This window comes from Manacus candei, unplaced genomic scaffold, assembly GCF_025592945.1.
Source record: "Manacus candei isolate 608988 ecotype Guabito, Panama unplaced genomic scaffold, ASM2559294v1 h1tg000028l, whole genome shotgun sequence".
NCBI lineage: Eukaryota > Metazoa > Chordata > Aves > Passeriformes > Pipridae > Manacus > Manacus candei.
In genome coordinates, this window is record NW_026138076.1 from 9,550,187 (window position 1) to 9,570,557 (window position 20,371).

Consider the following 20,371-nt stretch of genomic DNA (forward strand, 5'->3'; position numbering starts at 1 on the left):
CATCAGGCAGTAACAGCCTTAACAGACCTTATTCTGTAAGCAGCCTTCAGTAGCCTATACCATTACAACATTAACTTGCTCTAATTAGTTCTGCACAGGAACAACTTGTTTAACAAAACAGAACTGTCACTGCTTTCCTCATTTGCTCATGCTACTCAACCTGACATACTGAAAAAAAGTAGTTTATAATACAATCAGAAACGCTAAGAGAAGTCTTTCCAAGGAAATCCCTTTCTCCCACCACCACTACAAGCTTAATTCCATAGTTAAGGCTGTAAGTTCACCACCCAGTAAGATGGACAAATGCCACCATCTCCCACCTTTGCAGGTAGACACATAAGGGAAAAAAATTTAAAAGACATACTAATTCCTGAAAATAGCCAACCACACAGCAAATAGTGAAAACTGCGACAGCCTTCAGGATCCAAGATATAAAGGCTCAAGACCATAGTATTTTAGCTGAAGACAAAAAGAAAAAAAGAAACTAAAATTGAATTTTTCCATTGCCACCCAGCTGTACTATTCAAAAGAGGAATATAAACTAATACTACTTTTTATTAGCACAATACACCATAATATTTAGACATTAACAGGTAGTAAAAAAAAAATTAAAAATAAAAGAAATCTTCATACAAACAAGCTTACTCATGTTCTTAAGTAAAAAATTCTCTATACAATGTCCATATTTAACCTTGACTTATTTATATATTTTGTTTATTTAAAATGTGCAATCCTCAAAACACTAAAAAAGGAAAATGTATACAGTTTTGAGATGAAAAAACTGTTAAAAGGAAAGTCTTTGAAATCTTAGTGGATTTGAAAAACAGGGAGAGAAAAGGTGACACAAAACTCACACCCTGCACTGCAGTCACAGATCTGTGTAGCACTCTTCTGTCTAGACAAGTCTTAGTGCCTAATCTTAGCTCCATTATAGTTTAAAAACTTTAACAGAAATTCTTATCCCAAAAAGAGGAAAAAAAGTCACACAGGAACACAAAGACATGGAGAACATTAGAAATCCTGTAAAATTACTTCCAAATAAGTCACTAACAAATTACAGTGTGACAACAATAAAACAGTTCTAAAGCTAAAGATGCCACTATCATAGTGACTTTGATAAAAAAGGCTTTTTTTTAACCAAATTTGTCAATTTAGCAAAATAATCATGATCTGAAGAAAAATATTAGAGATCAGTTTTTACCAGGTTGATGACATGGATACATACTGTAATCAGGATGTAAAACATGTGTCTCTTCATCTTCATCTATTGTCTGCCCCAATGAAAACAGTCTGACACGTCTCATCTTCAACAGCCTTGGAGAGCTTTCATGGGCAGTACTCCCAACATTCGGAACTACATCACCAGAAACAACAGTTGGAACAATTTTTTTCAGGAATTCCATTTTCACATGCCCTGTGTTCTCAGCATTTAACTAAATTTAGCAGTTTAGCTCCACGTTAGAGCGTGGCTCCCACATCAACTTCCTTGAGCACAGAGGTAGAACTTCTAGTGATGTCACGCTAAACCTGGGTGGTGCCAACCCCAGCACGTCAGCTGGCAGCCAGCTGCTCCAAGGCAGATTCTAAAGACGTCTAACTGTGTGGACTGATAAGAAAACCAAACAACAACAAGTCTATATATTAACCATGTATGCTAAACTCTGCACGCCTAGAAGAAACTGTATTTAGCACCGCAACATTTTAAGCACTAAGAAAATTCACAACACATTTTCAAAGTCCTATCTGACAGAGTTCAATAGCTCTTAATTTTCATGAAGTGTACAGTATTCATCTGTATTTGAAAGATTACACTTATCACTCAGAATGTCTATATGCCAGCTTAACAAAGCTTCTAACATCACCATTTGCATTCTCACGTAGTTTTAACTACTAAGATATTCTGTCTTCTATGAAGTTTTGTTTTGTAGAGACTCTGATGCTATTTTTACCACTTAAAATACTCACACCATCTTCCAGAAAACTACAAGTACAGAAATAACCTGTCAATTTTTGTCCAAACATCCACTTTATCCCTAGGGCTACTTCTCCTTATGTACCTGGTTTAGCTGAGCTTTTTATTTGGGGAAGTTTAAGCGTTGTTTTATATTTAGCTTAAAGAAGACATTAAGAAAGATGCCTTGCATATAGAGCAGAGAGTTCATGAAGGAAAAAAAAGGGATATATTAGCATAGAGGAGCATTCCTTAAGGCTTTCTACAATTGGGAATAGAATATGTACCATTTTTCAATTTAAGTATTCTTTTATTTACAAGAGTTGGAGTGGAGATTCACAGACAGAATACCAGAATACAGACAGAATTCCCACCTCATTTGCCACCAAAGATGGCAGACTTAGAGGAAATCCACCAATACTCAACAGGTCAGTGGCAGCCTACATGCATCTGTTATTTTTATGAAAGCAGCTCGGTGTCCAAGGCATTGCTGAAAGCATTCAACATAATTATCCAAGCTACACATGAAGCATACATACTACATACAGTCCTTAAAAGAAGGTATTTAATCTGAAATTCATTACTGTTGTCTAGGTCTTAAAAAGAAAAAAACCAGAATAACCTGTTTCAGATCTCAGAGTTTCAGTAGTTCAGTGCTTACAAGGGGCTACTCAACTGCATTAAGTTATCAGTCTTACTCTGTCATGTCTGTGGTTCAGAATGCCACAACTTGAAGAAGTTCACTAAAGTTGCCACCTAAGATATTTTTCAAGTTCTATACAGACTGATAAAATAGGATAGCTTTTCTATTCAAAACTGCATTAAAATCCCCCAATGTTCAAGTCAGTCCATAGTCCACTTGTAAATGAATAAATGTCTACACAATTTTTTCACTGTAGATGAATACAAAATTCTGACCTTATCATAAGACACATTGCTAGAATATTACTTCCTACAGAGAGATCAAGCAGAAAATTCTCCCTATAATGATTTCATTCACAATACATTCACAATACAAAAAGAGTTACACAGAAGAAAAGTGCTTTATGAGTTTTCAGAACAAATAATAAATATATCACAAAGACAATTTGTGATTATAAAAGATCATAAGTTATTACAAGCTCAAGCAATCATTTATTCATAATAGCATTATTTTTTCAATAGAATTTCTTTTTTTGCCCTTGAAATCTTGCCACAAACCCACTTTGCAGTTTCTAGCATTTGGGAACAAGAGAGAAATTCAGATGCTTCTGTGAGAACGAGAATGCTCCAGCCATCCACCTGCCAAACTACGGTTTGCAAAGACGGGGCAGTAAGATATTTTGCTTTGTACCTAACAAATACACTCTGAAAGGTTCAAACAAGTGCTCTTAACCACACTATGAAGGTTTTATTACACATGTGGACACAGGGTGGAGTTGACAGGTGAAGTGCAAGTACCTCATTCATCACTTGCATTAAATGCATAAGGTGTGAGTTTTTACACAGCATGTAGCATATGTGAATTAGCCATGAATTTAAAAAAAATTAAGGGTTTAAACTATACTTTTTTAAATGAGAAAACTTAGCAGCCTTTCAAGTAATAGGATATACAAAAAAACTACAAGCAAGGAATAAAAACCATTCTCCATATACGTAATTATATTTCAAGAACAAACTTGATAAACTAATAAAGCTTATACAACACGGATGTATCACAAAGCTTTTGACTGATTTTTCCTTCAGGATGGCTTTTGTTTGACTTCTAAGAGAAGGACATCAAGAAGTTTTCTACAGAAGACAGTTGGGGATATATATATATATTTGTATATGGATGGATGGGGGCCAACTCCAGGACTTCCATACTTCATTAGATTCTATGAAAACAGCATTTTGTAAAAAATGAAGCCAAGATACAAGGCTTATGTTTTTGCCTATGTCATTTCACATCCACTCCTCCTTCACACTTACTCTTAGCATCTTCTTACACAATTCAATGTACAATTATGGTTTTTATATAATCTGAGCAAGTTTTACAGATAATTTGTCAGGAGAAAACATGAGAAGTCTTACAATTGTTATATCTAAAGTAACCTTTAAACTAAATAGAACAGGTTACAAAAAGACTTATTTGAAAAATTTTAACAGTTATTCTGGAACCTCTAAATAGAAAAAAATAGGAGACTTGCTCTTATATAGAATTATTATTTGCATTACAGTAAGTCCTTTGATGTCTTTATGTGTATTTCACTTCTGTTACACTCAAAGGTGGACTGATTTTGCACTGAAGTGCCTCCTGAGGTCATTCAGGCTTCCCTTGCCACAGTTCTTGATGTTTATACCACTTGCTGTGCAACATAATGTCTGAGCTCCACATCTCTCACTAACGGGAATCCACATTAGCAGGACTTGGCATCATAAGGGATTACAAACAGATCATGAAACATGCAGAAACACCACACTGGGAGACCCAGGGAGTGATCACAGGGTAACAGCACTTCTCAGAGCACTGTCTCTTTGGGTTAGATCTTTCAGGACACAAACAGCCAAGGTGTTTGACAGGGGTGCATAGGAAGAGCACCTACATGGGAATTCCACCGAAGCAAGTGAACCTGTTGATGAAGGAACATCCCAAGAATGAGAAACACTTAAAAAACAGAAGACAATCAATGAAAGAAAGATCCACGTGAGAGGGAGTTACTTGCAAGTCACTTGAAATTCACGCCTAGAGAATTCTTAGAATTGGCAAAATTAGCCATAACAATACTAAAAGACAATTACAAACCTGACAACATACTGGGAAGTACAATTTTAGAAGACAGCCTAGATACCCTATAGGCTACCATAAACAATGCATCCTTTGACAAGCCTCTTCCCGACCAGGCGTGCACTGGAAACCCGCAGCTTTGTAGCAGGTTGTTTCTTCAACTACCCCACGCCGCCAGAGCAACGCCAGCCCAGCCCAGCCCTACCTGCAGTCGGAGAGAGGGCAAACTCTTCCCTTATATCTAACGTACAAGATGGCAAAACAGGTCCCGGGGGCTCGGAGGCCGGGAGGAAGCGCGGTGCCCTCCGGGCTTGCCCGGATCGCTGTGCCGGAAGGGAATGCCGAGGTCCTGAGGGGGAGCCCCGCGCCCCCCGCCCGGCTCCGCAGCTGTGCCCGCAGCGCCCCCGCCCGGCGGCGGGGCCAGGCCGCGCCCCCCGCCCTCCTCATCCTCCCCCAGCTCCAGAGCTCCGGCCCAGCCCGGCGAGCCGGAGTCAGCAGGGATGCGCCTGTCGGTGCCGCACAGACGGCAAGGGCACAGGAGAAAAGGGAACTGCGCCCGACTTCACGGACCCCTGCAGCACGGACAGAAGACAAGTTCAGGCTGGCCTGGGTGGCATGGTGGGAACACGTGTTCCAAAACACAGCCGCGCTAGGGAAACTTCTGTCTTGGACCATCCAGGACCTTATACTCCGGCCCTCACTCTCGCACCACCTGAGCTGGGACCAAGGCCCCTTCGGAGCTACACACCCCACACTCACACTGTCAGATTAGGCTTCCTTAGGGCTCGACCCCAGGTTTTCCATAGCAGAGTATCAGACCACGGAGTCCAGATCCTTAAAACAATTTAATCATGGTCCAATAACTAAGTCACAAAATAACAGCTGGAGCTGGTGCCTCCGAGGAGAGACCCGGAACTTTTACAGCCTCACAGTCTAATCTGGGGTTTTCCAGCTGAGCCCTCGGCTCCTGCTGTGTGTTTGAGTGTGTGGGTCACCACAGGTCCCCCTGCCCTTTGTTATGCGAAGCGTCGGGAGTTCACAGCCTCTTGCCTCGGGCTCCTGTCCCCCCAGAGCTCAACCCGCAGCTGCACACTGAGCTACCTGCGCTGAGTGTGTTCCTCGACAACCACTGGTATGACCCCGCCGGCAGAGAAGGCAGCTGGAGGCGTTCCTGTGCCGGCAAGGTAGAAGTTCACGCTGCAAACCTTCTGAACTTGATGATGTAAAGGTCTTTTCCAACCTGAACGATTCTACAATCTCCGCATTTAGATAAACACTGCTATAGTGTGGCACATCTGTTGGCACACAGAACCTGTGTTTTCTCCCAGGTTCTCAGCAACTGGACCACGTAGGTAGGACAAAACAACACATCAAAATTATTCTTCCTCCAATAGTTAGAAATTGAACCTTCAATCCAGTCTGGAAGTATAAGTTCACACACCTGCATTAAACTCATGAGAGGTAACACAGATACTGGACATCTGTGTTATACCTGCTAGCCAATTAGCAGGACATTATCATAATTTCACACAAAAGACTGCTGAGATAGGGAAGACAAATCCCATTTCTTCTGTATATGCTACATTTTTTTTAAATGGCAGGCTTTTTTGCTTTAGAACAATAACACTCGCATGTATCTTTTAAATACAGAAAACTGAACAAACAACATAACCTAGAAAAACACATGCACAGGGAGAACACAGTTAATTTGTCATTTTGTGGTGTCATCTCACCTTTTAGCAGTTTGCAGTAGCCACTTGTAAGGAATATATTTAAAGGAATTAACTTTGCATGTCAGAAAGTTTCAAACTTTTAAAATATATTCAAGGTAAGAGGCTATCTTACATATAACTTCAACTCATACATTACAGTTAATTCCCAAGCTACTTGGAATTAATGGTTTTCTTGGTTCAGTTCAATTAATGTAGTTTCACAGGAAAAAACCTAAGGACCAGTATAAGCAGGGACAAAGCAACATACAATTTTGCAACAAACTATCTCTAAGTCAGTGTAAACTTCTTGTAGCTCTTATTTTGTATACTAAATACTTTACAGCTAAGTAATTTAATCTTTCTGTAGTTTCATTTTATTGCTTCTTTAATGTGAACATGCAAATAGTTTTGGTTGTCCCCATGCTTTTCTTAGAGGAAGTCTAGCTGTCTCCTGAGAAATGAAACTAACAACTGGCAGCTCTTGGTAAAAAGTTTTGCTTTTCTTTCCATCACTTAAGCGGTATTTGCTGTGTAGGGGGGGCTGGAGATCCTTTTTTAGCAAGTTGTGGAGGCTTTTTCTTTGGAAGACTGAGGATTTCTGCAGTGATTTGAGTTTTTCAGAGCTTGGCTCTAATTATTCAGCATTAGCAGAAGTGAAATATAAGTAGAAATGAAAAGCATCAAAATATACCCATCAGCAGCTGAACAGGAACTGTTATGTTCACTGACTGAATACAATATTATTCTGTTTAATAAAAAAGCCCCAAAACTTTTACCATTTATATATTAAGTTTTAACTGTTCTTATCTTGAACTTGCATGCAAGAATACATGCTTTCCTGAACTCATTAGGAGTTCCTGAGAAGATCAAGGTATTGTCTATCCCACAACTTCTACAATCCTCAGTCGGGATAAGGATCTGGGCTTCCTGTTGCTAACCTCTTGCTTGTTCCAAGTACTGATATATCCCACAAGATCCTCCAAACCTATGAATTTCTCCCACTGGGGGATTTTTCTTCAAATAAGAACTTGCAGCAGCACATAACCTGAATCATACCCATTTCCATGCAAGAAGAAACACCAAGAGAAGACATCATTACACAATCTCATAACAAAGTGGCCAGATTTGTTTCCCTTACAAAATGATCAAAGTGAATGATGACAATTATGATGTTGATATCTCCATGCAAAGGGCATTAAAATAAACAACATTTCAAAACCAAAGAGTCTGTGGAACAGCTTCCAGTAAACCAGAACAGCAATGGCAACACTGCTATGAAATTGGATCTCTAAGGAATTGAGACCTGAAAACCTTTATCAAAAGCTTTTTAAGTGCTTTACAGAAAAAGAATTGCCAAGCATTAATGCATAGAACAATCAGAACACAGACAGTAAGTGATAACCAGAGACCAAGCACACACATACATTTCCAGAATTACTCAAGGACAGTACTTCAGCATACACTTCTTAAACAATATTTGGCCTATTTAGTTGATGGTTTTCACAGTCACTGTCACTGTTTCTGTTAAAGAGTTTCTCTCACATTACATGAAAGCCCACCTCTGTAGAAGAATTTTTGTTTGAATGGTCAACTTTTAAAATCATGCCCAAAGCATAAAAGTCAAATGGCCAGGGAAAGCCCTGTTCAAAATAACCTTCATTCCAATCCTAAAAGCACATACAGCATGTTTTTATCTTGCTTCCCTTACCAAGCCTGACCTAATCTTAGTTTAGTGCTTAAATTTTATACAAGGCAGGCATGTTTAAAATGTTACTGACCTGTGGAAATTACCATCCTTTTTTCATTGTGTCTTTTCTCCATAGCTTCTATTATTAAAAAAACAAGCACATTTACCAAGTTCACTGCATAAGCTCAGTTTTTCATTGAAAACTTCTCAACATCTACATTATCTCAACATCAATGAAAAACTGCTCAACATCTACATTAAATACAGGTTCTGTCTTGGTTTACATAGCATTCATCCACTCTCATCTATTTTAGTTATTCCCTTTCAAAAATAGAGTTTTTGAAATGTGGCCACAGAAAGTTTATATGCATGGTAAAAAAGAAAAGTAGAAATTTAAACTCAACCTAGTAAAAAAAAAAAACCTTGAAAAAAAAAAGGCAGGGAATTTGCACTTTTATAATTTCTATAAAGGAAAGAGAATAGATATAATTTAGGTTTGGCAAGGTTTGGTTACAGGGCTTTGAGCACAGGAGAGGAAGTTCTAACTTCCAGTGTAAGATGTTGGATGAAATCTTGTTTAATCTTCCTATTTGGAATGCTGCAACATACTTGAGATGAAACAAGTCCAACTAAGTTACGTACTAAATTAAGGTCCAAAAATGTTTCTAGTAAGCAAGAAAGAAAAAAAGGAAAAATAAGTTTAAAACCCAACAATTTTTTATTATTAGCAAATAAGTAAACACAGATGCTAAATGCTCTGGTAGAATTACAACTCCTCAGTACATCAAAGTCACTAAGTAAGCAAATACATAGAAACAGGAATGAACCTAACCTCACAAATTGTTGAGCCACCCAAGAGAAAACTTCCATTTTTATGCTATGTGGAATATTTACATACTTAAGCACACCCACGCAGGTTTGCTTGCTAAATATAGTCATATTATCACAGTAAAGCTTTTAAAATTGCAGAAAGGTAAATAAGACCACCACAAATAAATAAAATTAAAAAAAGAAACAAGAAATGCACAGCACACTAACTGTGCAGCTTCAGAAGGCAAGCGAACACTTTCCTTTAAAAGACAGCAATCAAGGCAAAATTACTGCTGCTACACACAAGCTCCACTGCTCAGGCATTCTGACAGTCACCTGGGGGCAACAGAAAAGCTCAAAGAGCACCTCCATGTATTAGTAGTTCTTCTCAAGTACCACAAATTAAGGTGGATCTATAGAACAGACAGACATGAATGATAATTTCAAAAGTACAGATTAAGACAAAACAGCAGTGATGTACATTTAACTCACACGCATCATCAGATTAAAAAGTTTATTCCAATTTCTAATGCCAGAAGAAATGTATGTGAGATTAGCATGCATTATAAAAGATTTATGAAAAAATTCCTTATTTAGATTTGGAAGAGAACTGCTGTATTACACCTATCTGAAGGAGAGGTTAAGCCTGTTAGAATTAGAAGCAAGAAGAAAAAAAAATAACCTGCCACTGAAGAGCAGAAAGAGGAAGTCACTGAAATTTAAAGACCTAGCTGAACATGATCACCAAGAAAGGCAAAGAATTCCTTTATTTAAAGAAAATTTGATGCTCCAGTCATCTGATGAGAACAGAAAGACTACAGAAGCGCTTTCTTCACTTGTGACTTTTAATAATAAAAGACTAATAATTGTAATAGAGCAAGACAAGAGGATTATTTAAAAAAAAAAAAAAAAACACAACAACTTTCAAAGGCCAGAATTACTTCCACCTTTTGAAAAAAGGCAAAAAATCCAACTCTACTAGTTTCAATTTCTTAATCATTAATTTTAAAAATAATCCATTCTTTTCAAGCTAATGGTGTGTTAAAGAGGAAAAGAAGTCTCTGAAGAAAAAGTTATATGTACATTTTTAACACACACAGGTCAGCTTACAGTAAAATTGTTTCAAGCCAGCAGACTGTCTACAAATGTAAATACACAGTGGTCAAGACTCTCATTTTGTCCACGCCAGAATTAGCTTTCATCACTCACACAGAAGAGCCAATGAAATATGGTTAAAATTAAGAATAGTAGCGAAGTACACCTAGAAGAGAGGGCTCCTTTCTTCACACAACACTGTTACTCCTTCCTTGACTCTGCTGTACATTTTAGACTGAATACTTACATTCTTTAGCATGTGGCTCAAATCAAAGGATCAGGTCTGCATCAGAAGTGAGCCTTGCTGCACTTCATAAGGCATTTCTGAGCCAGAACTTTACTGAGAATGAGTTAAGGACAGCAGAAGCAAGAACTTCACAACCAGTGGTACACTGTACATGGAAAGTGCCCTGGGCCAAGTGAGGCAGGATATGTTAAGCCAGGCTGGGCAGAGGCACAAGGGAGGGGAATTTACAGAGAGTTTCCACAGGAAAGCTCTGCAGCTACGTAGGAGATATCAGAACTAGCTGCATCACTTGTGCTTCACCCAAATCTCTGAAAAAAATGCCTATTATTGTCTCCTGGTCTTTGAAGTACTTGTTTTGTTTAAAGACATACAGTGTTTTCATTAGTTACGAGCCAAGGGATAAGCATTGTCCAGTTCCCTAAAGACTTCTGGTTTCCATTCCATTATATATCATATATTTAAACTGTAATACAGGCTTTTAACTTGTGCAGTTACTCTAAACCTTGATGAATAAGTCACTTTCTTTTAAATTAAGCACTTCTCCAAGTGAATTGCTTTCAAGTAAATAGTTGCTGGCTGCAAATGGAGAACAGCAATATCTCCGCAACCAGTAGTATAAGAGCTGTCTGATCAAAAAGAGCATTAAAAATAAGATTTAAGACACATACAGATACAGAGAGCTGTGTGTGTATGTCTCTCTATATATGTAGATAGATATAAAGAGCTGTAATAGTGCAATGTTAACCAAAAGCAAAATTACTTAGCATACAGAGTTTCTTTCTCCACCACCTCCCTGCTGATGCATAGAGAGACTTCTAAAAGAAATCCACAACAGGTCTAGCCCCTTTGAAGGCCAAATGTATTTCATTTTAGGTGTTAAAAAACACCACTGGAAATGCCTTGTATATTATGTTTAATATAGAAGTGGATTACATTAAAAAAATAGGGTAACAAATATTTATCAAATTAAAATTTATCATTGTCAAGATACATAGCTGTTTCTTCACGCCAAAAAGTTCAAAAAGAAAAAGCTTTAAAAAATGTTGAAAACAGAAATTTTATGCATGTTGAATGTTGCCTAGAAAAGCCCCTAACAAACAAAAAACAAAAACAAAACCCATGACCTTCTAGACAGCAGTAGCACAAAGTCCCAAGAATCCTGCCAAAGGTAAATTCTACCAGACAGGTTCAACAGATTTTTTTCTCCTCTGGTCTGACACACACAGCTTTCCCACTTCACAGATTAAGCAGCTCTTCTGTGTCCCTATTAGCATTTTCATCTTCTGGAGTTTTTTTTGGTAGATGTGTCTCAGATGTTCCAGATCATTTGAAAAACAAGGCATCGAGTGAGGCATTCTGCAAGTCATTTGTCACTACAATTAGGTATGGTCTTCAAAGCTCCTCAGCAGAAACATCCCTCTCTATTCAGGCTTCAGAGTGAGAACTAATGTCCAAATGAAGCAGGAGGTGGGGGAAAAAAAAAAAAAAAAGCCCTCTTAAAAGCCACTGAATCCCACTGAGCTATATCTTAATAGAAACTTTGTAATAAGGAGAGAACTTAAATGCTTCCATTTAGTTTTGCAATATCCATTTTACAATTTAAATAGACATAGCTAATGAAACTGCTGACCAGGGTCATGAGTACCAAGTACTGCTTTAATCCTAAATAATTATTTAAGGAGAAGAAAAAGAAAGAATAAGAACAAGGAAAATTTAAAATAAATAAATAAATAAAAAACCCCACCACACTTGTCTACTCTTGATGGACCTTTATTTCCTTAATTATGCTGGAAAAAAATTACCCAAACTTATGTGCTACACTTGCAAAAATGCTTGTCAAGTATTGACAGGTACATTAATTGTTCTGAATACTGTTCAGCAATTGCATTTACAGACAGAAATATGCTTTTCAGCATAACGGATGCTCCAGACAATTTTACAGAGAAGGCGTGTAAGGTTTTCAAGACCTGACTGGATGAAGTCCTGAGCAACCAGGCTGATTAGGGAACTAATTCCAGGGAGTAAATGAGCAACACAGAAGAATGGCAGTTGGCACATTTTCCCAGCTATATACTATTTTTCCTTATCACACATATTTTTGAAGGAAAGCACTTGAGATAAAACTTGCTCCGCATTCTTTGACAGGAAAATACACCCTGACAGATGATTTGTCTTTACTTCTTGCTGAAGCGGGAGGGGAAAAAAATGCCACACCAAAAAAACCCCAAAGCATGTTTATTGCCCACACAAAACACAGTAGGCTTTTAATACAGAAGACAGACAAGAGATACAAAAGCTATGGACCCAATGCTAATAATATGTGTTTTAAACCTACTACCTGATTGCCTTCTAAACGTTTAGCAGGAAGCACAGAAAGCACAATTATTACTGAGAAGTATTTCAAAAACTAGATTAGCACTGAACAGCCTTGTTCCCAATAAGGAAAACCTACATAATTCAACCTTAAACACTTCATGTTTGTAACTGGAGCACATTTTCTATATAAACATACAGACACGTAGAAACACAAATAATCTCTAAAAACTTTTAAAGTGAGGTAGAACTAGAGTTGTCCAAAGCATGATAAGCCTCCACAGGAGAACAACTTACAGTAAAAAATTATACTGTCCTCAAACTCTCTGTCTCCATTTTTCTATTTCATTTAAAAGATAGATTTGGAGTTCCTACTCTAATGCTAAAAAATGTATTTGCCTGCCTTGAGCAATAGAAAGATATGGAGGTTCAAAGTAAACTTCCACACAACAAATTTATTAATTTGTGAGAGAAAGAATACACACATCAGAACAAAAATTATTACGGTATAAAATTCTAACAAACTACAGTGAAGCAAGTCAGCATGTTATATAATTAGAAATGAAAATCAGTGACAGAGGCAAACAATAAATATGATACACTGGAGATGATTCAATGGCAGATCTTAACATACATTCAGATTCTATTTTATTATATACTTCTCCTGTAAAGAACACATACAACAATACAAAATAAAGGAAAGTCAGAGCTATGAGAAAATATTATAGAATATATAATATTCTAATTACTAATGACAACTAGATAATAATAGAACATAAAATATTCTATTACATTCTATAAAGTAATAATATAAAATATATAATTAATTACAAAATGTCTTGAATACTGAAGTCCACGTAGCAAACACCATATAAACTACTGCACATCAATATTTTCCTCCTGTCACATCAACGCACTCTCTGTTCTCAAAGGTCAAAAAGAAGTACAGTCTATCAGTTTTACTACTTCCCTATAGAAGAGCAGTGCATTACATTACTTTTGATGGACAGTTTTGGATGTTGGTTGGATCTATTCATACTCATTTCAGCTCAAAAGTGCTTTAATCGTCAATAGTTGCCCTGTGCTTGACATCAGTGCATATCTATTTCCTACTGGAATCCTTATGTGAAAAGCAGCAAAGAAAAAAGCATCTATATAAGGCATTGACTTAGGAATTAGAACGCTGACTAAGGGACTGGGTGATCTTTTAAGGTCCCTTCCAACCCAAACCTTTCCATGATCCTACGGCTGCCTTTGCTAATGAACTGCAGTACCGGGCTTCACCCACAAGGGAGCAGAGTGCAGACGCCCGCCCGCACATCCCAAAGGAGGGAGGGCTCTGCTCCCGCTGATTCCGATTTGCTCCGAGCACTGAAGCTCGTGAAAGAAACCTGAGAGAATTGTTGAACATACAGAAATTACACAAAACAATTACTAAGTGTACAATTCGAGATTTACTAAATGTTCAGAAACCACACTGGCTTTGGAAGTCCCCAGGCTGCAGATGACTGGGAGGCTATTTGCCCTGTTCTTAACCTCTTCCTTAGACATTCACTTTTGGCCATGGTCACTTACTACACTGTGTTAAATCAAATATTATTTGATTTAACAAAATACAGACAGTCTTCTATTGAGGTAATCGATATCTGAAGCAGTAGTTCAAAGTGTCTTAACAGTGCAATCTAGATAACAAAGACCTAAGCAAAAACGGGAAAAGGTACGTGAAAATCTATTTATGACAGTATTGTGGAAAAGATCTTACCACTTAGAAGCCATTGTTAACCACTGAGGAGAGCTGTTGGCCTATCACACTTAGGATGGATCCATCAAGACATTTTCCCCCGAGTCCAACGGGTGCTTAGAGATGTGATAGCAGACAACTAGATGTAAACAGCTGCAAGGGGGCTGGTATGTAGGCAAATACTGGAGAAAGGTCTCCAAACACAGTACAAACAAATGAAGTACAGAACCCTGAAAAGAAAGTGGAAAAAAAACCAGTCAAACCTTAGATATTTACTCCATAGAGAAGTCAACATTTTCCAAATGCTTTAGAATTCTGAATTTTTCATTGAAAACTTATAAGCAATAAAAATCTGTTACATGTGTCTTCAGAATTGCTGTTCTGCTCAGAAGCTAATGATTCTTAATGATTTCTTCCCCATAAAAGAAAAATTAAAATTCACACCAAAATAACACTTTCCCACACTCAGTATATTCTGTGTGTCCATTATTTATTTTCATTTTAGTTGCACTTTAATTACAAACATTTTTATTAATTGTATTTATAATCACTCTCAGATGCAAGTCATCCTTAATAATTTTTTTTATATTAGTCCTTTTACTTAGTTCTTTTGCGATTTTTCTTGGTTTGTACTTTTTTTTTTCCTCTGCTCAGTTAGCACAAGGATGTGGTTAGAAAAAGAAACAAATAATATTTCAGCTGTGTCTCCCTAACAAAGCCTTGAGAACTTCTGGAGATTCCTTCACAACAGAAGTATGTATGCAAGTGACATACTTGCCACAACTTGCCTAAGCAGCAGTCTGGTTTTGCTCTCCTATAGCACCAAACTATAGCAAAAGCACTTTAGTATTTTTAATTCCACCCTGAAGGTAGATCAAGCACTTTTCACTACTCAAGTTTCAACGTGCAGCAGTAATCCACCACATCAGATCAGCTAGTTTATATGGGGAAAATTTTTTTTCTTCTTTTTAAAATTCATAGCCTGAACAATTCCAGGTATGTAAAAAAAGCCTGGTACATCCAACATGACTTTATCAGTGCTCTGATGCAATACAAATGTACTAGTTTCCTTTAAGGATGTGTGAACCATTCAATCATCACCAATTCTTTTATGTACAATTTGTTCTACTTCTTAATTAGTGTTTCCAAAAATACAAAAGAGAGACCCACATAAGTGCAATCTAAAAGTAAAAAGCCACATCCTGAAGATTTTAAGATATGAAAGAAAGCTTAAAAGTGGGACTTCTGAGACAAGCAAGGAAATTATATAAACTTCTGCAAATAGAATGCAAGTTGATGTTTATATATAAATTGGGAACATATTACAAAATTCCTTGAAAAAGCAAGTTAAATTTCGTAACTCTTTCATAAAAATATCAACTGTTTTCTGCAGTTTGTGCAATTGACAGTGCAGTGCATCAAGTGAGCATCGTTTTTACCTCTTCGGACAGTTAGGGCAAGTCAATATTGCTGTCTGAGCAGCAGAAACATATGGCCTTTCATCCTACCTACATCAATAAATTGTACTGTTCACTTTTTTCTCTTCTTTTTGCCCTTTTTTAGAAAGGGTAAGCAGTAGTTTAAATCAATTCATGCCAAACCTTACATCCCCAAAGTGTGTGTCAGTTGTCCTTTTAACTCCTCCCCCCAAGTACACTCACTGTGAACAGCACTTCAACAAAATCAAATCCATGACATATTACCCTCCATAAAACTGAAAGAATACCCAGAGAGAAATCCACCCTGGAGTATGCTGACATTTTAGCTCACTCTCTCAGGCAAAACATACATTCATAGATACATAATCCATTCAGTTTACAGGCTTCCCTGCTTGCTGCCTTCCGAGCAAGCACATACAACCACATACATCTTCCTTCTTCATCCCACCAGACTGAATCTCCCCCTTCCCATCCCAACACACCACCCAACAGCCCAGCTGCTTAATGGAGGGCATAAAATTAAGCTGAAAACTGACTTGGCTGTCCAAGCTTCAGGAAGATCCTGTCACTTCAGCTGGCAGGGTGTTCGGAAAGACCCCAGAGGGTGGGACCCACATGAAAACCCACTCGAGGTGCTCAAGAGTTTTGGTGGTACATAATGAGCAATAACGAATTTTAAAATGCAGCTGCTGTCCAGAACTTCAAGTACAACTAGAGTTGTATTTGAATACAACTTGAGGAATCCCATTGAATCAATCTGATCAGATTAACTCTGACTACTGGGAAAGTAAGGTATCAGTAAAGGCAGCAGTAAGGTCAAAAGTCTCCAACAGACACAAGTGAAGCTTACAGTAAATTACAGCGTTTTGCTGGTTCACTGGGCTTCATTTCCTAGCTGCAGCCGACAAGAAGTTAAAATGTAACTATACCTTATCAGGTTTGAAGTCAAAGGTATCACACAGGTGGAGGTTTGGTGTTTGGGGTTCCCCCCTATGAAAGACTTATGAAAATGCAAGAGGTAGAACATGAAAAAAAATACATAAAGTTAGAAGTAAAAGAGGTCTGCTATCATAAGGTTCAAAAAATAGTTCAAAAAACACAGTTGCTACGTCTAAATTTTCATACCTGAAAAAAAACCAATCACAACTCCTCTAACATCCTGAATTGGAAAACACAACTAAAAATCCAAACAACCTCAAACCTGATAAAGTAACAGCATATGTACCTTTTACTACATGAACTTTTTTGAGGGGGTGTTTAAAAGAGCACTTTTATCTCAATTACATTCAAGTTGATGTATTATATTCACAGAGTAGCTGCTATAATGCTGCCTACTATGCAAGACTGAACTGAACTTTACTTTTTGAGCAGCAATTAGATGTTTCAGTTCAGCACATTTTACGCCATCGGTAAGCATAGGAGAGGTGGTACAGCAGATCATTCCCAGAAACTTCAGGGATGGGGATTAAAACTAATGCTGCAAGAAATCAAAGTGTAAGCACCTGCATTTCAGATATGTACAACACACTAAATTAGGGCCTTTTTCATAATTATTGACCCAAAAGACTTAATAAGATGATACTTCAAAAGAAAGAAAAATCCTAATAGTCTTAGCCGACTGCTAGAAGTGGTGTTTCCATGCTACCTACCTCACAAAATTGGATTTCATAAGAATAAAATGGGGAATGAAGCTTTCCAGGTTACTGATACCCAAATTTGCCCCCTTTCCTTACTGAAGCTTGGTACACTTTGTCTCAACAGAAGATTTTTAGTAACAATTTGGTTCTTTTGCTTCAGTAACAGTATTAGGTATATTAATAATATAACAATAATCAACACCACAAACTAAATATGGTACATGAGGAACTGAGTGTTACTAGATGCTGTCAAGAACACAGTAGTCATGCACTATTTTCCCAGTTTCACCAACCATCTTGTTACTGAAACACAGCCTTTTGCACTCCACTGTCACACAACTAGTGAGGCTGGGTGGCTGCTGATCAATTAAATACGGGGAACCACAAAAATCATAAACAGGAGAAACACAAGGGTCACTAATGCAAAAAGCAAGTCTTTGCAGGGCTTGTGCAGGAAGAACTTCATTAAACACAAATATTGCAACTGGAAGATGCATAGATCATGAGCATTAAATTGATGTGGGTTCAGTTTTTACATAACTGATATGGAAATGAGTTAACTCACAAGACAGATCAAGATCACCTAAGAGGATTCATGGGAAAAGAAAAAACAACTGCATATCTCTGTCATACCAAAACCTTGGAATACAGTCAACCACCTGCACGTGAGAACTACATTTGTTTCACTGGTTCAACATTTTCTCCTCCCAAGAATCACAAAAAGCTCTCCATTTACAAACTAACAAAGTTCAATTGAAAAGACTCCCATTTGTAGTGGAGAAGGACTTGCAAGATAAAATTCAGAGGAGGGCTTGGCACCAAACATATAGTAATTTGACCAAGATAACTCAAACTTAAAAATGGGTTATTTGAATTCTCTTTTCCTTAGTTAGCATGAAGAGGGACTAAGAAAAGTAAGTGAATCCCAAAGCATGTACATTGGACCAGGGCCACAAAACCTGCTTGTTCTTTAAATCTTTACTACAAGGTTTTATCTTTTAGAATCTCATTTCAGAGTACTCAAAATTCAAACTGTGTTTTTACCAGAGCAGTGGGTATTTCCATCTAGGCCTAAAACCTTTTCAGTTTCTCAAATTAGTCTCTTGAGAAAAACTGCCTTTACTAGTGCCACAGGACAAGGAACCCACTGCCTTCAGAAACCAGTGATGCAATTACACCTTTCCTCAGTGCTAATGCCCTCTGATCACTCCTTTACCTCTGCTATTTTCTGACTGTTGATTTAGAGGAATGTTTCCTCAGCTGTAGTACAGAACCAATTATTCTGGGCCCCTCAAAAAGTGACCCTAGCTATTTTGTATTACACCAACTATAAATTGGGACTACTAATCTGAGATAAAGTATTTCTGTGCTGCTTTTCAAGAAACTGCAAAATAGGAGTGTCCAATCTGCAAGTAATCTGCAGAGAACCAAGAAATTACAGCTCTCTCCTGTTAGCAGAGGTTGTAAGCAATCCAGATGTTCGAGCTACCTGAAAGAAATGTTGCTTCTACCAGGAAAACTGCTGAAACTAAGTCTGTGTAGTATTTAAAATTTTGTGCTGGCACACAAGTATTTTAAGAGAAAAAATGAAAATAAGACTTCAGCTTGCCTAATCTTATGTCTTCTAGACATTTATCATCACCTGTGCCTTCTTATTTCATATGCACAAGGAAGGGAAAACAGCAGACCTTAATCAAGAGCAACAACCATCACCTTCCTCAGATGCACTGCTGCCTGCAACAGTAAAACACAACAGTGCTTCTGGGGAGTTTGCATTGATCTGAACAGCATCGTTCATCATATCTACCTTAACAAAATTTCAGCAACAAAAAAGTGAGAACTTCCATGAGTGAGCAGGGTATGCAAGAAGCCCCAAACTCTGACCTCTGCACCACCACCACAACAAAAACTGAGAAAATGCAAAAAATGCCAAATGGCTTTAGAAACTATAACTCATTTTTTCCCCTTTAACAAAATAAATTGCAAGCACAGCTAAACTAAAAATCAACCTATAAGCATGAAACCAAAACCAAATATCCTTTGTTATTCCATCAGCTTTTGGAGATCAGCATCTAGCAGGGTTCAAGCACTTGAAACTACTGAATGAAAAATAACCAACAGCTCATGTACAACTTTTCCTCCCCAACAGATTGTTAAAGCTCAAAATACATTCTCTTTCTTAAAAAGTGCCAAAAACTATAAAACACTGACAGTTCTGTTACTGTGTCTGTACAAAGAAAAAGAAAAATGTGGCAAAATTCTTCTTAGCTATTATATAACATTAGGAGGAATCAACATGAACTTTATGCACAGTCTACATGGATTAAATAAATAAATACTACCTCCCCTCTCCCCCAACCCCCCAAAAAGCCACACCACTTTACTCCCTTGAACAAAGCAGGAAGCTGTTTTCCCCACTTCCTCCCCTCAAAGCATCTTCAATAGATGCTTCAATAAACTCAGGTCCCATATATAAAACACTAGCACTTCTTCAAACATGCTGACCAGACAACAATGAAGTATAACATTGATAATGTACAATACAGCAAGTATAACATCAGTTAGCAGATTTCTTACCAACTCAAGCAGTTTCAGAAAAACATATTTAAAGTGATATATCCCAATCTAGTGCAATAATCTCTGACCTCTGGAAATAGAATACAAATGCTATATAAAAGACAGTAATGCCAATTGCTTTTTAAATACAACAATCAGAATGGGGACGGACTTTGTTGTACTTGCAGACCATCTCTACCCATTCTTTCTTCTTAAAAGTGTTTAACCTGAAGAGCTCATAGCATCTGTATTTACACAGGCTGAGATATTAACTTGCTGCTTTACTTTAACAGAAGTTCAGATGAGGCCAGTGCATTCTCCAGCATAACAATAAGATAAACAGAAAAGTAGTTGAAACATTATTCTTGTTTCTGGACACAAAACATTATGAAAGCCCTAGTGTTTTCTCTTATGCATTCTACTCTTCCATAACAATT

The 20,371-nt window shown here is 37.5% G+C and overlaps 1 protein-coding gene across 10 annotated transcripts in view; it reads right to left on the reverse strand.

Annotated features, from left to right (window-relative positions):
• Window positions 1-20,371, reverse strand: part of FRYL (FRY like transcription coactivator) — a 159,854-nt gene that overhangs the window by 132,469 nt on the left and 7,014 nt on the right. For 8 of the 10 annotated variants that reach the window (XM_051789875.1, XM_051789871.1, XM_051789870.1 and 5 more), the window contains exon 1: window positions 1,226-2,498. In XM_051789875.1, the coding sequence (XP_051645835.1) occupies window positions 1,226-1,403 (178 nt within the window). In that variant the 5' untranslated portion in view covers window positions 1,404-2,498. Of the gene's footprint in view, window positions 1-1,225; window positions 2,499-14,323; window positions 14,533-20,371 lie in introns of those variants that run through there. The other 2 variants (XM_051789872.1, XM_051789874.1) reach the window with 2 other exon arrangements.